A 14,358-nucleotide genomic window follows, 5' to 3' on the forward strand; every position below is an offset into this window, starting at 1 on the left:
TTATTATGTATATCTGAGTCAAACGGCTTCTCGAACATGAACAAATGTAGGGTGGGACTAGTTTTCGCACATGTGCAAACACAAACAAAGACAACATGGTGATTTTAAGAAATGATAAACATTAACTAGGATTTTAATTGGTTGTTATAATATTATATATTTTTATAATGTATTTTTTTAGATCTATTTTTAGAATTTATTTATATTACACACTGAAATGTAGTCTTCCTAAATGTACTTGGATTGTTTTTATTATACAAATTTAAAATGTATTGATTTTTTTTTTAATTTATTGGTTTATCGTATCAGTCAGTATTTTTATAGTGATTCAGCCCTACGTTATATTTTCTCTAAAAGACACTTGTTTTAGTGATATCTGAGCACATGCAGATTTATTTTACATGTGAAATTGGAACCAGCTTTGATGTCGGATTGAATTATTCAGGGACCTTGAATATAAACCCCAGCCTCTGTTTCATAACACTGGAATATGTTTAGATAATATATCACGTTCACCTTTAAAAGTACCATGGCTGATGTAGAGAGACCTTCACTTTTCCTCCATTGCGTCAAGGCTTTAAAAAGGCCTTCGTAAATAACAATTATAGCTTGTTTTATGACCTCAATGTGCATGTACTATAAGGGTTCTCTATTATTATGTCCATATTGCTGTTTATTGTTTGTGTGTCATTGTGTTTCCAAGTGGTGGTGCACAAATGGTCTCTCGCTCTTTGAGCCCTGGTGACCCCACATGACCTCACAGCTGTTCGTGTTTGAGGCTTCTGATTGGAGAGTTCTCCATACAGTCAAACAGCCGTGAAGGGATATAGAACATATATTGATTTAATTAGTGATAGTTCACTTGATGGACGCCTTGTTGCCATGGCGATGGGATGGGCAGTGAGATCTCCGACAGTAGAGAGTGTGTGATGGCCTTTAAACAGAGCTTTGACCTTTGAGCGTCACCGTATCTTCCACACATTTGCGTTTTTTTTTTCCACCTCTGTTGTTTTGTCTGAATTTGTTAATTTATTAAAAAATAATAAATGACCCACTTGTAAAAAAAAAAAAAATCCATTTGTGTTGTGGGTGTTAACTAAAACTAAAATATTTTTATTCAACGAAATTGTGCTGAAATAAAAAAAAATGTATAGATATTAAATGAAAGGTTTAAATTGAAGTACTAACTAAACTGACAAAATAAAGCAAAATAAAAATGTTAAAAACGATTAAAAGCACATAAAATTACTTAGTGCTGTCAAATCGATTAATCGCGATTAATTGTGATTAATCGTATCTGACATAAAAGTTTGTGTGTGTGTGTGTATCTATATATATATATATATATATATATATATATATATATATATATATATATATTAGGGCTGTCAAGTGATTAATCACGATTAATCGCATCCAAAATAAAAGTTTGTGTTTACATAATATATGTGGGTGCACTGTGTATAATTATTTTATATATATATAAATACACACACAGAAAAAAATATTGTTTATATATAAAATATATTTATATTTATATATAATATAAATTATATATAAATCTATATACAGTATATACATGAAAATATTTCTTAAATATATACAAGCAAGTGTATGTATTTATATATATAAAATAATTATACACAGTGCAACCACATATATTATGTAAACACAAACTTTTATTTTGGATGCAATTAATCGCGATTAATCGTTTGACAGCCCTAGTAAATACTGTATATAGATTTACATATAATTAAAAAAAATTAAAAAATAAAATACTTTATATATAAATAATATTTTTTTCTTAAATATACATGCATGTGTGTGTATTTATAGATATACAGAATAATTATACATAGTGCAGCCATCCACATATATTATGTAAACACAAACTTTTATTTTGGATGCGATCAATCGCGATTAATCGCTTGACAGCCCTAATATATATATATATATATATATATATATATATATATATATATATTAGGGCTGTCAAGCGATTAATCGCGATTGATCGCATCCAAAATAAAAGTTTGTATATAATATATACAATATATATATATATATATATATATATATATATTAATATATATATATAAACACACATATACTATATAATTTGAAACTTTTATGTCAGATACGATTAAAAATGTTTTAAATATTTTGGGGGAAAAACAGGATATGATATCATCCATATCAGTAAGCTTATGGTCTCTGAGTGTTTTATGACATAAGTCTTGTTCAGGTTGTAAAAAGTCTTCTGATACTCCCCCCAAATCTTATTTATGAAGAGTTTATTATGGTAGCACATTATTTTACAGTCCTGTTCCCCATGTACTATTACAATAACTGGGTATTAACTTGGTACTAAACCTGAACCTAAACTTAAACCCAACCCAAACCCACATTACCATTACGCTAATGGTTAAGTTCACACATAATTAATGTATTCAAGGTGTATGGAAAAGACCTTATGCAAGACATTTTTAAACTTTTATTAAAATAAGGCTTTTCTGGTCAACTTCTCTGGTTATTCGTTAGCTATGAGTGTCTCCAAAGAAATATTTAAGAAATATTGATTAAACAGGAGCAGGCCTATTGAGTCACACCGGCTGTTTCTGGAATGAGGATGGTTTGCAGAAGAATAAAAATGCAGCCAGCAACTGATCGTCCGGATGATTAGACGAGTGGGACATGGAACAGATCAAGAGGAATATTTGGCCAGATTTTAGCACGTCATTTTCAAACCATGAATTCTCTTCACGGATGTGTGTTGTGCCACTTTCAAGCCCTCCCGAAAAGTCGTAATTATGACATGATGTGCATTCAAGTCGTCGGACGTGTTGAGCAATTCCATATTTCCTCTTTTTAAGTTTCTTCGTGCCATTGCATCAGAAACAAATGCAGATGTTTAGCATCTGGTTTCACACGGTTAGCATCCTATCCCAGATCCTCACAACATCCATCAGTGGTTTGGTCCACAACTGCTGTTTACTGTAACGACAGTGACTTTTTAACAACTTCCCCATATGTGTGTTTCACTGTTACCCGTGTAACCGAGGTAGGAGTCTCCTTTTCGGAAGTGAGGTTTATCTGTTCCTCATTCCCAGCAGCTTTCCCTCTCCCACGGTAGCAACCTGCCCTTTCTGGGTCATGTTAACAAAACATTGGCTTTCCTCCCCCCCATCCTCCAGTCGATGGTTTATTCCAGTCCTTCCACAGCAGTGGCACCAGTTCACTTCTGCTTTTGCATTGCTGGTGTGTCTTATACTGCGTTGATGAATGGTAAGTCCATCAATGGTTTTGTCTGGGCTGCTGCCTGTATAATGTCTGTAATGACGTTCTGTTATTAAATAAGACTATGGCTCTGTTCAATATGGAATATACTGTACTTGACAAAACTGCACTTTGTACTGCATATGCTGCCTGTACGCATGTTTAATGCCACATACTGCTATATTCTTCTGATTATTTTGCATTTTGACTGTCATTTTAAAGGAGTAGTTCACAAAAACTTTTGCTGATAACTTACTCACCCCCATGTCATCCAAGATATCCACGTCTTTCTTTCTTCAGTCGAAAAGAAATTAAGGTTTTTTATAGAAACATTCCAGGATTTTCTCCATAATGGACTTCAATGGGTACCAAACGGTTCAAGGTCCAAAAGACAGTTTCAGTGCAGCTTCAAAGGGCTTTAAACGACACCAGACGATGATTAAGGGTCTTATCTAGGACCCTTCGAGTCATGACTCGAAAAAAGATTTGTTCGTTTTGATGAACGAGTTCGAACAGGAGAGTCACGAACGCTCATCACAGAACAGAGCAAGGCGAGCACTTGTGCTTATAAAACTTAAACTTTTTTATTTATTTTTGAAATGACCGATCGTTTCGCTTGATCAGACCCTTATTCATCGTCTGGAGTCGTTTAAAGCCCTTTGAAGCTGCACTGAAACTCCCATTTTTACCTTGAACCGTTTGGTTCCCATTGAAGTCCCATTGAATATGGAGAAATTCCTGGAATGTTTCTATCAAAAACCTTAATTTCTTTTCGACTTCTTTTTGAGTTTTTTAAAAAGTGAACTACTCCTTTAACTTCTGGCTGTCCAATCAAATAATGAATCAAGAAAGAGATACTAATATATTCCTGATGTTTAATATCTCAATATCTAATATCTTCTCTTCCAACTGGGTCTGACGGGTCTGTTGGCTGGTTTTAGATGGATTTTGCACAATTTCCAGTTTATCAAGCTGGTAGATCAACTAAACCAGCAAATCACTTGGTTGAATAGGCTGACAGACCATATTTGACAATAAAACGCCAATAAATCACCTTAGGCTGGTTTAAGGCTGTTAGGGATGATGGCTGGTGTAACAAATGTCATAGTTGAAACCTGATGATCCATGTTGCCCCAGAATAACATGATAAATCACAGCTTTTTCCATTCATAAAAAAGGGTTTAAACTTTTCAAAAGGCCCCAAGGCCTGGTTTCACAGACTGGGCTTAGATTAAGCCAGGATTAGGTCTTGGTGAAGTTAGGAAATATAGCTACTATAAACGTTCCTTAGAAAGAAATGAATCTTGAGACTTTAAGATATGTTAGTACAAGTTGCTCTCAGTTGAAACAGCTTAAACATGCATTTTAGTCTGGGAAGAGCTTAAGCCTTGTATGTTTTAAATGAGGAGCTGGACAGTGAGACCGTTTTCAACTCAACACAGCAGTGTTGTAGTCGAGACCACCTCACTCGAGTCCGAGTCTAGACCGAGACCAGAGAGAGTCGAGTCCGAGTCAAGACCGAGTCCATAGAGAGTCGAGTCCGAGTCAAGTCCAAGACCAGAGACGGTCGAGTCCGAGTCGAGACCGAGACCAGTGAGGGTTGATTACCTAATTTACTTTTATTTACTTAGAGAAATCCTTTTTTTTATTTATTTTTTTTTTTTTAATTGAATTTACTTAGAGTTTAAAAAATATGATCAGTTTAGGGTAAAAAAGGCCACATAGTAGGTGGTGTTAAAAGTAATTTTATTACAATTTGTCATGCGCAGTTGCGCACTAGAAAATCACCAATCACTGGGCGTGTCAATCAAATTAAAGAAATATTTTATTAACATACATTAATAATCATGAAAAATATTTTGAATTGAACTTGAGTGGACTCGGGAATAAGTCCGAGTCCTAAAAAAAAAAATGTTCGAGTACGAGTCAATTCCGAGTGCAAATGGACACGAGTCCATGACAAGACCAAGACCATTAAAATATGGTCTCGAGACCGAGTCCGAGTCTCGAGTACTACAACACTGAAACACAGAACACCTTCTATGAGTTTTGAACGTTCATTTACTCAACAACAGTGTTTTGGGGGCCTCATTTTTGAAAAGAATTCAGTTTTTGAAAACAACGGCATTATGCGCATGTGTTTTACCGGTTCAGTGTAGTGTTTATTTACAAAGTGAATTCAGAATTCAGCGTTTTTAGTCGTTTTCACGGATCCGTGTGAACAAGAGTGTGCCTGTGTGCGAAAAACATGTTTTTTTTGTGCATCATTGCAGTGTAAGACTTTGAATAACAGATCTCCAGCAAGACCCTACTGAACTCCACTGTGTTGTAGTTCACACACGGCCGTCATTGGGATTTGTGTGTGGAATGTGAAGGATTCTGTATACTGAGCTGCAAACTCCTCTCTCGCGGTTGTTTACATGCCAGTGATTATCTCATGCCAACCCCTGTTCTACAGTAGATTATTCATCATAATGGAAATTAACCGTCAGGTGTATTGCATTGGGTACAGTAGGTCCAGCACATTTTGCCAATAAAATGTAAAATATGTATTCTTAGTAGTATGCCATTCCCAGCCTTAGAGACTAAAATACTGAATTCCACATGACTCCACGTCATGAATGTGTCAGAGTTCAAAGAAGAACTTCAGTGCTAGTAGCCTATACATGGATAGTTTCCACACCAAAGTGTCCAACATAGTTTTTCCTTCCTCTAAGGCTATGTCTACACTAATTTTGGCTTCTCAGGTCACACTCAGATGGTTGTAGACTGTGAAAACCAAGGTATTTGAAAAGTATGGCACACGATTAGGGTTGGGTATCGAGAATCGAGTATCGATTGAAACCGAGACTAACTTTTCGTTTTTCCCGGAATCGTTCAAAAGTTAAAATTTCGATTACTCGTTTCGATATTCACAGTCCGCCGAGCGGAAGAAGAAACCGCTAAACACCACCAACGAAGAAGCGTCTACCGGAAGTGTTGGCATAACCACGTGAGTCGAACATGAGTAGCTTATGTCGGCGATCCAAAGTGTGGCTTCACTTTTCTAAAAATAACGAAATCTCGGCAAAATGCTAAATTTGTGACAAAAGGAGTATTTTTACAGAAGGAGTATTTCCTTCAGAAAGGTCGTTGGTTAGCAAGGTTAGCTAAACTTTTTTGACCCTGCCTCTTAAAAGAATCGGACTCGAGAATCGTTAGGAACCGGAATCGAAACAAGGAATCGGAATCGTTCAAATTCAAACGATACCCAACCCTACACATGATGTTTAGTCATGTGACACGTATTGTGCCCATAGATATCTTAAACCGGCATGTGTTTGCTACACTCTAAAAAATGCAATCCAATTTTGGGTCAAATATGGACAAACCCAGCCATTGGGTTACATTTTTAAATGACATTTTTAACCCAATGACTGGATTTGTCCATATTTGACCCAAAATTGGGTTAAAACAACTCTTTTCACTCTTCAGTGTTGCTAAACATAAATGATACTTTGTACAATCTCCATATTACACTACTGCAAAGATGGCAGAAAATGTACTCGCAATTACAGTCCTGTGGCGAAACGTGAGAGCCGTTGTGTTTTAGAGCCTACATGGATTGGCGGTTGAGTGGGAATTGGACGTACCAGTAAGTAGTGGGATATTCTGCTTATGAAATGATCATGTAAGAGTGATAGCGAGCATCTCTGTGAGCTCTTATTATGTTTTACGCATAGTTTTGATGAGAAACTTTTGGGAAACTCGGTTTTCAGCATAAACGGTTTTCAAATGTATTCAGATGAATGTAGACGTAGCCTGAGAAGCTTCCATGTCCATTCACCGAGGAATCATGTCCAGACCTCAGGAGGGAATTCTTGTGGATATGACTTCTTAAAACGGCATCCATCTCCCAAACCATTGCATTGCAAAGTAGTATGGGAATTTATGACAAACAACTTAAGTGTCAATTGACCTCTTATGGGGGATAATAAGATGGGAAACTGTCAAGCCAGTCGTTAGCTGTTGTTAAGATGCGTGTTTGCGTAGGCTTAGCATGTGTGCATGCATCAGTGTTTTCATCTTTTTAATATCATTTACGGTTTCCTGTAAAAGCCCATTGAGGAATTGCTTATTGAAGCTCCAAATCTGGCTGTGAACTTCAGTGTGAAGATGCAACATTTATTTAACTTAGACACTAACAGCTAAGATGATTAAATGTGGCGTTCCCGTTGAACTTTAAAGCACGTTGCAAAGGGCTCCAGTTGCTTTCTTGTGTCTTACTTGCTCTGGTGTGTGTGTCTTTGTCAAAACAATCATCTGTCCTTTTAGATGAGGGCTTTTAGCAGATGAAAGTATGTAAAGTGTGTTAAAATATGTTGGCCGTAGAAAGAAATGTTTGTTTCTCTCTTGTCTGTTCCAATTCTACTGATATACTTATATATATATATATATATATATTTGTATATTGACTCCTTAGTAAAAATGGCATAAAATATAATGTTCATACACTCTCAGAAAAAAAGGTACAAAAGCTGTCACTGGGGCTGTACCTTTTCAAAAGGTAAACTTTTGTCCATTTTAGGTGCTAATATGTACATTTTATGTGATAATATGTCCATTTCATGAGCTAATATGTCCATTTTAGGTGGTAATATGTCAATTTTTGGTGTTAACATGTACATTTTAGGTGATAATATGTACATTTTAGGTGCTAATATGTCCATTTCATGAGCTAATATGTACATTTTAGGTGCTAATATGACAATTTCATGAGATAATATGTCCATTTTAGGTGCTAATTATGTCCATTTTAGGTGGTAATATGTCAATTTTAGGTGTTAATATGTCCCTTTTAGGTGCTAATATGTCCATTTCATGAGATAATATGTCAATTTTAGGTGCTAATATGTACATTTTATGTGATAATATGTACATTTTAGGTGCTAATATGTCCATTTCATGAGATAATATGTCCATTTTAGGTGTTAATATGTACATTTTAGGTGTTAATATGTACATTTTAGGTGGTAATATGTCAATTTTAGGTGTTAATATGTACATTTTAGGTGGTAATATGTCAATTTTAGGTGTTAATATGTACATTTTAGGTGATAATATGTACATTTCATGAGCCAATATGTCCATTTTAGGTGTTAATATGTACATTTTAGGTGGTAATATGTCAATTTTAGGTGTTAATATGTACATTTTAGGTGGTAATATGTCAATTTTAGGTGTTAATATGTACATTTTAGGTGATAATATGTCCATTTTAGGTGGTAATATGTACATTTTAGGTGGTAATATGTCAATTTTAGGTGTTAATATGTCCCTTTTAGGTGATAATATGTACATTTTAGGTGCTAATATGTCCATTTCATTAGATAATATGTCCATTTTAGGTGCTAATATGTCCATTTTATGTGATAATATGTACATTTTAGGTGCTAATATGTCCATTTCATGAGATAATACGTCCATTTTAGGTGGTAATATGTACATTTTAGGTGGTAATATGTCAATTTTAGGTGTTAATATGTACATTTCAGGTGCAAATATGTACATTTTAGGTGCTAATATGTACCACTAAGGTACCAATATGTAGCCTTTGGATACAAAAGTGTACCTTTTGAAAAGGTGCAGCCCCAGTGACAGCTTTTGTACCTTTTTTTCTGAGAGTGTATAATGTAGGTTTTGTGTATGTTTCATTTGAAACAAGATTTTCTTTAGATATCGGGATTGTTATCGGTCACTGAAAAGGAAATATATCCATAGCAATGAAAAATACAAACCAGTATCACCATTGAGACTGTACAGAAAGCGAATGGAAAGTTTTCCTCCTGAGAAAAATACTCTAGTCTCGCATTGTTTCTTTTAAAGTTGACACTTAAATGCAACGATTGAGAACTCCAAGTTTCCCTATGGATACATCTCTTTGTTTAATGTCCGTGCTTTATTTAACTAGACTTTCTGGACAAATGTGTCTCCAGAAGTTATATAAATTTGCCAAACCTCCATGGACATCTTCAGTTGATAAAGCAATTCAGAAAACAAACAAAATGTGCTATTCTAGAAATGCAGAAAGTGTCAGGGTTTGGATTATTCAGTAGCATTTAAAGGTCCCCTGACATGGGGTTATTTTATCATTTTATAATGTTTCCTGGGTTGCCCTTATAATGTTAGTATGTTTTTTTTTAGATCAATAGCCATAATTTAGTAATAAAGGGCATTTTTCGCCTGGTTTTAGCCTGAACGCTCTGTTTGAAGGGGCGTGTCTGCTGTGGGATTCAGTGGAACCGCCCACTGCTGTGATTGGCTGACATGCTTGCATATGAAATAGCTACATATTACATGTGAAACTCTCTCGAATACTTTTACTACTATACAGCTATTTTATGTTTTTACTATTACAGCTATCGAGATTAACGAATCGTGAGAATTTTTAAAGTATTTAGATCTATTCCCATTACATAAAATGTTGCTGTGATGTGAGCAAGCAGATGACAGTCTGTCGATCGTGAGAATGAAGATCTTATCATCGCAATGCAGTTTCTGCACTCTCTCTAATGCTTTCACCAATGCAAACACGATGATGTAAATACAGTAAGATCTTTCTTGTGAAGTGTAACGTGCGTCATTGATTTCATAAAAGATTGTGTGGAAAGATTGTTCCTTTATCACTTTCTGTATAATTTGTTCAGAATTTAAATAAGATTATTTTCATCCTACTAAAAAAAAACGAAGTTAATATTTTAGTCACTGGCTTGACTTATGCATAAACAGAATTGAACGATTTTGAGAGAAAGATGACCTGTCTGAACTTGGACAATTAGGTCACACATCTGAAATTGTTGCTTGGTAGCTCGATCGATTTATTTTCAGGAGTTCATCGAGTTGAGGAAACAGTCGTCGGTGAAATGTTTGGACCATACAAAACTTTAGGAAGTTGTGTCGGCGCATTTCTGGAGAAAATAAAATTAACTGAAGGAACTAAAAAATACTTTTGTGTTCAATTTGTTCATCCGGACACTGATCAACTGCAATGCTTCGCTCGTTTGCAGGCCATGATATCTCTCGAGAGGAAACACTCAAATCTCAAAGCTATTTCTCTTGGAAAAACTCAAATCGCACTCACGCATTCGTCCTTCCAGCTCATTTTCTCATGGGCGAGCCAAATTCTCTGTGCGGGCAAAGCAGAGAAAGGGGAGGTAACCTTTCCTCGTTATGATGAAATAACGAGGAGATTCAAGCTCTGTTGAAAATTCTAGACACGAGGGCACCAAATACAGGCCAGGGAAACTAATGTTAAAAAACCTCAAAAAGGGAAAATTTCATGTCAGTGGACCTTTAATATAAAATATTTATATTAATGAAATATATATACAGTGTATATATATATTATAAGTATTTGAACGATAGTGGTATGCCCTCATTAAGTCAATGTGTGTGAGAGAGATCCTCTGGCTGTCTTGTTTAGTCTGCTCTCGTAGAGAAAGCTGGGTGGGAGTTTTTTGCTTTAGGCCAGTGCATCTGCAGTCTTCATGGCTGTCAGTGCCGGCAGTGAGATATCAATAGACAGCATGAATGAGGTTACATTTAACTTAGAGTTTCTGTTCTCTGTAGGGTAATGCTTATAACACTGAGACTAATGCAGCAAAGTGCAACATTTGTGTGTAGATTAGCCACCTCTTCAATTGTGAACAGTGGGAGTTGTGTTTACTGCAAATGTGTGTTTGTATAAATTCCTGTCCAATGTCCAAGACGGGGGTGAGGGAACAAGGGATACTTCCCAACCCAACATTCATCTCCATTTCACACTCTCTTGTCTTCAGACTCAAGGCCTTTACATTTTGTTCTGTATTTTCTGTGGGAACAAATATAAAGAAAGTAAATAGGGTCAGTTTAGGTCAGATTTCATGTTGCATCTTTCTCAGTTGACACACACTTTAAAAAGGCTGTGTGAAAAATCTCAACATATAAATCACAAATTTCTTCATGTTCTACCAGGGCCTGGTTGAAGGTCTTGTAAAACTGTCTACTGCTCTTCACATCACATCTCATTCATGTTTGCTGTAAATTAACCTTAAAGGAGTAGTTAATCCAAGATGTCCATGTCTTTCTTTCTTCAGTCGAAAAGAAATTAAGGTTTTTGATGAAAACATTCCAGGATTTTTCTCCATATAATGGACTTCAATGGGCACCAAACGGTTCAAGGTCCAAATGAGAGTTTCAGTGCAGCTTCAAAGGGCTTAAACGACACCAGACGATGAATAAGAGTCTTATCTAGTGAAACGATCGGTCATTTCAAAAGTAAATAAAAAAGTTTAAGTTTTATAAGCACAAATGCTCGCCTTGCTCTGTTCTGTGATGAGCGTTCGTGACTCTCCGGTTCAAACTCGTTCATCAAAATGAACAAATCTTTTTTCGAGTCATGACTCAAAGGGTCCTAGATAAGACCCGTCCCTTATTCATCGTCTGGTGTCGTTTAAAGCCCTTTGAAGCTGCACTGAAACTCTCAATTTGGACCTTGAACCGTTTGGTACCCAATGAAGTCCATTATATGGAGAAGATCTTGGAATGTTTTCATCAAATACCTTAATTTCTTTTCAACTGAAGAAAGAAAGACGTGGACATGGGGGTGAGTAAATTATCAGCAAACATTTTTTTCAAAAGTGAACTACTCCTTTAATTGCCAACCATGTTAATATTTCAACACATTTACACATACTTTGTTTCTTTCAGATGTCTAACTACAAGCGTGCAACGTTTGAGGAGGAGGACGGGACAGACATCCCTGCCGATGGAGCCATCTCTCCTGACAGTGTGGAGGTGAGTTTGGGTCAGGGCTCAGTGTGGATGTGTGCATTTTATGTTTTTTTCTTTCAGACTTTTTTTTTTAAATCCAATGCCACATGCAAATAAATAAAGCAACCATTTAAGCTGTTCGTTTTTACAGAAACTATGAGAAATATTACTGTTGCACAATTCCCATGAAAAGTGGAAGATCAGAAATGACGCTAAAACGCGGCAAAAGAGAGAATAGTGAATCGCTGGGTAGTCGTGATGTTCTCTGTGAAGTTCAGCTCTTTCCTGCATGACTTGGATGCTTTTACCGCTGAACAATCATGCTGACAGTCATGCTGTGGTGAACTGCTGGGCTAGCGGGAAAGAAACACGGTAATGAGTTGGTGGTGAAGTTCTTTCTTCTAGGCTGAGTTATCCAGGCAAGATGAAATACATACAGACACTGTAGGAGCACCAGATGCATAAAACATAGGAAAATACACTTCTTGCAAACCGCTGCAAAACAAACTGAAACCAAATAAACTTTTAGTAACCGTTCTTTTAAGAACCTTTTTTTCCCCATAATTTGTCAACATAAAAAAATAAAAAACCTATACATATTGTTTGTGTACGGAAGAGGATTAGGGCCAAGCAATAATAAAAAAATAAAACCATCTCGAGATTAAAGTCATTATAATGCGAGATTAAACTCATTAAATTTCGAGAAAAAAGTCGAAATACAATCTTGAGAATAAACTAATTAAAAATCGAGAGTAAATTCGTTGTGTTTCGAGAAAAAACTCGTTAAATTTTGAGAAAATAGTTGTAATACAATCTTGAGAATAAACTAATTAAATATCGAGAATAAAGTCGTTGTGTTTCGAGAAAAAAACTCAAAACATTTTGAGAAAAAAGTTAAAATACAATCTTGAGAATAAACTAATTAAATGTCGAGAATAAAGTCGTTGCGTTTTGAGAAAAAAACTCGTAAAATTTTGAGAAAAAAGTTTAAATACAATCTTGAGAATAAACTAATTAAATATCGAGAATAAAGTGGTTGTGTTTCGAGAAAAAACTCGTTAAATTTTGAGAAAAAAAGTTGTAATACAATCTTGAGAATAAACTAATTAAATATCGAGAATAAAGTCGTTGTGTTTCGAGAAAAAAACTCGTAAAATTTTGAGAAAAAAGTTGAAATACAATCTTGAGAATAAACTAATGAAATATCGAGAATAAAGTCGTTGTGTTTCGAGAAAAAACTCGTTAAATTTTGAGGAAAAAAGTTTTAATACAATCTTGAGAAAAAAGTTGTAATACAATCTTGAGAATAAACTAATTAAATATCGAGAATAAAGTCGTTGTGTTTCGAGAAAAAAAACTCAAAAAATTTTCAGAAAAAAGTTGAAATACAATCTTGAGAATAAACTAATTAAATATTGAGAATAAAGTCGTTGTGTTTCGAGAAAAAAACTCGTAAAATTTCGAGAAAAAGTTTAAATACAATCTTGAGAATAAACTAATTAAATATCGAGAATAAAGTGTTTGTGTTTCGAGAAAAAACTCGTTAAATTTTGAGAAAAAAAGTTGTAATACAATCTTGAGAATAAACTAATTAAAAATCGAGAATAAAGTCATTGTGTTTCGAGAAAAAACTCGTAAAATTTTGAGAAAAAAGTTGAAATACAATCTTGAGAATAAACTTATTAAATATCGAGAATAAAGTCGTTGTGTTTCGAGAAAAAACTCGTTAAATTTTGAGAAAAAAGTTGTAATACAATCTTGAGAATAAACTAATTAAATATCGAGAATAAAGTCGTTGTGTTTCGAGAAAAAAAACTCAAAACATTTTCAGAAAAAAAGTTGAAATGCAATCTTGAGAATAAACTAATTAAATATTGAGAATAAAGTCGTTGTGTTTCGAGAAAAAAACTCGTAAAATTTCGAGAAAAAGTTTAAATACAATCTTGAGAATAAACTAATTAAATATCGAGAATAAAGTGTTTGCGTTTCGAGAAAAAACTCATTAAATTTTGAGAAAAAAAGTTGTAATACAATCTTGAGAATAAACTAATTAAATATCGAGAATAAAGTCCTTGTGTTTCGAGAAAAAACTCGTTAAATTTTGAGAAAAAAAGTTGTAATACAATCTTGAGAATAAACTAATTAAATATCGAGAATAAAGTCGTTGTGTTTCGAGAAAAAAACTCGTAAAATTTTGAGAAAAAAGTTGAAATACAATCTTGAGAATAAACTAATTAAATATCGAGAATAAAGTCGTTGTGTTTCGAGAAAAAACTCGTTAAATTTTGAGAA

General features: G+C 34.6%; 1 protein-coding gene across 3 annotated transcripts in view; it reads left to right on the forward strand.

Moving 5' to 3' along the window:
• Nucleotides 1-14,358, forward strand: part of ece2b (endothelin converting enzyme 2b) — an 82,234-nt gene that overhangs the window by 29,172 nt on the left and 38,704 nt on the right. For 2 of the 3 annotated variants that reach the window (XM_039660082.2, XM_039660084.2), the window contains one exon: nt 12,004-12,090. In XM_039660082.2, the coding sequence (XP_039516016.2) occupies nt 12,004-12,090 (87 nt within the window). Of the gene's footprint in view, nt 1-3,266; nt 3,286-12,003; nt 12,091-14,358 lie in introns of those variants that run through there. The other variant, XM_039660083.2, reaches the window with a different exon arrangement.

Source organism: Pimephales promelas, chromosome 16, assembly GCF_988280905.1.
Source record: "Pimephales promelas chromosome 16, fPimPro1.hap1.1, whole genome shotgun sequence".
Taxonomy (NCBI): domain Eukaryota; kingdom Metazoa; phylum Chordata; class Actinopteri; order Cypriniformes; family Leuciscidae; genus Pimephales; species Pimephales promelas.